Source organism: Cicer arietinum, chromosome 5 (genome assembly GCF_000331145.2).
Source record: "Cicer arietinum cultivar CDC Frontier isolate Library 1 chromosome 5, Cicar.CDCFrontier_v2.0, whole genome shotgun sequence".
NCBI classification, from domain to species: domain Eukaryota; kingdom Viridiplantae; phylum Streptophyta; class Magnoliopsida; order Fabales; family Fabaceae; genus Cicer; species Cicer arietinum.
The window spans coordinates 51,012,140-51,014,147 of record NC_021164.2 but is presented as its reverse complement, the minus strand read 5'-3'; the positions used below and the strand labels follow the sequence as shown (position 1 = coordinate 51,014,147).

The 2,008-nt window shown below is 36.0% G+C and overlaps 1 protein-coding gene across 1 annotated transcript in view; it reads right to left on the bottom strand.

The window, feature by feature from the left end:
* LOC140920307 (uncharacterized) overlaps positions 1-1,651 on the bottom strand; it is a 47,775-nt gene extending 46,124 nt beyond the window's left edge. The window contains exons 1-3 of the mRNA XM_073368452.1: positions 1,331-1,651; positions 948-1,241; positions 496-872 (exon numbers count right to left, since the gene is read on the bottom strand). Of these exons, the coding sequence (XP_073224553.1) occupies positions 573-872; positions 948-1,241; positions 1,331-1,417 (681 nt within the window). The 5' untranslated portion in view covers positions 1,418-1,651 and the 3' untranslated portion in view covers positions 496-572. The remainder of the gene's footprint in view (positions 1-495; positions 873-947; positions 1,242-1,330) is intronic.
* Positions 1,652-2,008: the final 357 nt, after the last annotated feature.

The following is a 2,008-nucleotide window of genomic DNA, read 5'->3' as shown; positions in this document are numbered from 1 at the left end:
ATATATATATGTAAGAAATAAATGAATATTACTTACGTGTCGAGCATATTCTTTATTCTGGGGTGATTGGTGTAATCGCCGTGCACGGGATCCAAATAGTATATCACTTCAGAGACCGCATTGATTGCAAATAGCACCCAATGTGCCCTACAACAACAAAAAATTGGTTAAGCAATTTTGTTTATAGACAACTAATAAATTAAATTCTCATCAATTAAAAAAGATAAAATTACGTACCCTGAATTATATGGTGCCAAGAACAATTTATCACTTTCTTTATTTCCTAAAAACATATCTACAATGTAGTTTTTTACATTCTCTGGATCGAGTTTCCACATCGACATCTTATGCGGAGACTAGAATGAGTATTTATTTGACAATTTCCTCGTGCACACGACCTTCTCATACAAAAACCTTCAATGAACATTTTAAACTAGATTAATTACCAATACATTTAATTAATTACCAATAAATGCAATTAAAAGTATTTTTTACCTTATGTACAAGTTGATTACAGTAGCACTGAGCTCCTTATGTTCGAGAAGTTCGTATATGTGCTCCTTTTCGAGATATTAGACATACTCATCTCCAAATATATCTTTATTCATGTGTACGATGGGCGAATCGTTGCTGCTGCCCATGTTCCTTTTTATTTGGATGTCAAGACACGCCCCGTATTTACCAAGGCGTGGCTGACTTTTATTAGGAGCAGCAGCAGCAGCGACCGATTTTCCCCGATCCAGTTTTTTTGTTGCTGCAAGTTTGGCAGCTTTATTACCCTCCGGTCTTTGTGATTTGGCAGCTCTATTAACCTCCAATTTTTGAGGTTTGCTGCCTTTTTTTGGCTGTAGGGGTGGTTTATTTATTTGGACCTACAAAAATGAGGTAAAATGTTAGTTTATTGAATCTGAAAAAATGACAAACCTTAGGCAATAAATGTGACAAACCTTTTCGAGAGATGTAACTGATTTGTTTCTGGGAATCTTTTTTTCGAGGGCAACAAGGTTTGTGGGCCATGCCACGTAACTACCAATAGCGTCGCTTAAGAACTGCATATCTCCATCGTTGTCCGGTATGGGCAACGGTGCAGTTGGTTCGAAAGCAACAATAGGCGATACTTTGACATGGCCCGCGGGGATCAGAATATTGTGCAATACTTCTCCCGAAGTATTGTACAATATTCCTTTTCCCACCTTCCGTTGAGTAGGCGAGGACAAGTATAAGACACATGTAGTGACACCCTAAATCAATAGTTAAAACATAAGTACGGTTAATATATAAGTTTGTTTAATACATAAGTAATTACATAAGCAAGTAAGTAATTAATTACCTCAGGAATACTTTTCAAACCAACGTTGCAACTCGTGGTTTCACTCTCCATTTGTATTTCAGGTTGGAGCTGATCCGGAAGTTGCATGTCTTTATTCGTATTCACGAAGAGTGCCACTTGCTCTGATAGGATTCTGAGCTTCTCTAATACTTCCTCGTTGGAAGGTTTTTGGCGCTTCTCTTGAGGAAAAAAGCTTTTGGGAGTTACGCCAAATCCTTTCCCCCTAACTCGACCGGAATACTCAGGGACATTAAACACTTTACCAAGAATGTCCCTGCAAGTATCCTTGTTGCCCTCCAGATTTTCAGAACTTTGTTCAATAATTTCCTAAAATACATGTAACATTAAAAAGATAAGTTCAATAGCATTTTTAAAATACAATATTAAAAAATATTAAAGTGATAATATACTTACACAAAGTTCTACAACTTTCTTGACATTTTCATTATCAACCACTCCTTCTTTATTAACACGCGCTTCCTTCCACAATATATGACGACCCAAGGGTTGATCGGCTTGGGTGTCTTTTCTCTATTCGTTAAAATCATAAACAAAATAATACAAATTAGTTACACACTATAGTTTATAATACAAATTACTTCATTATATAAAAGTGATGTTTAATTACTTACAATTTGTTGTTCAAGGCGTGCATATCCCATACGTGATTTCTTGTAT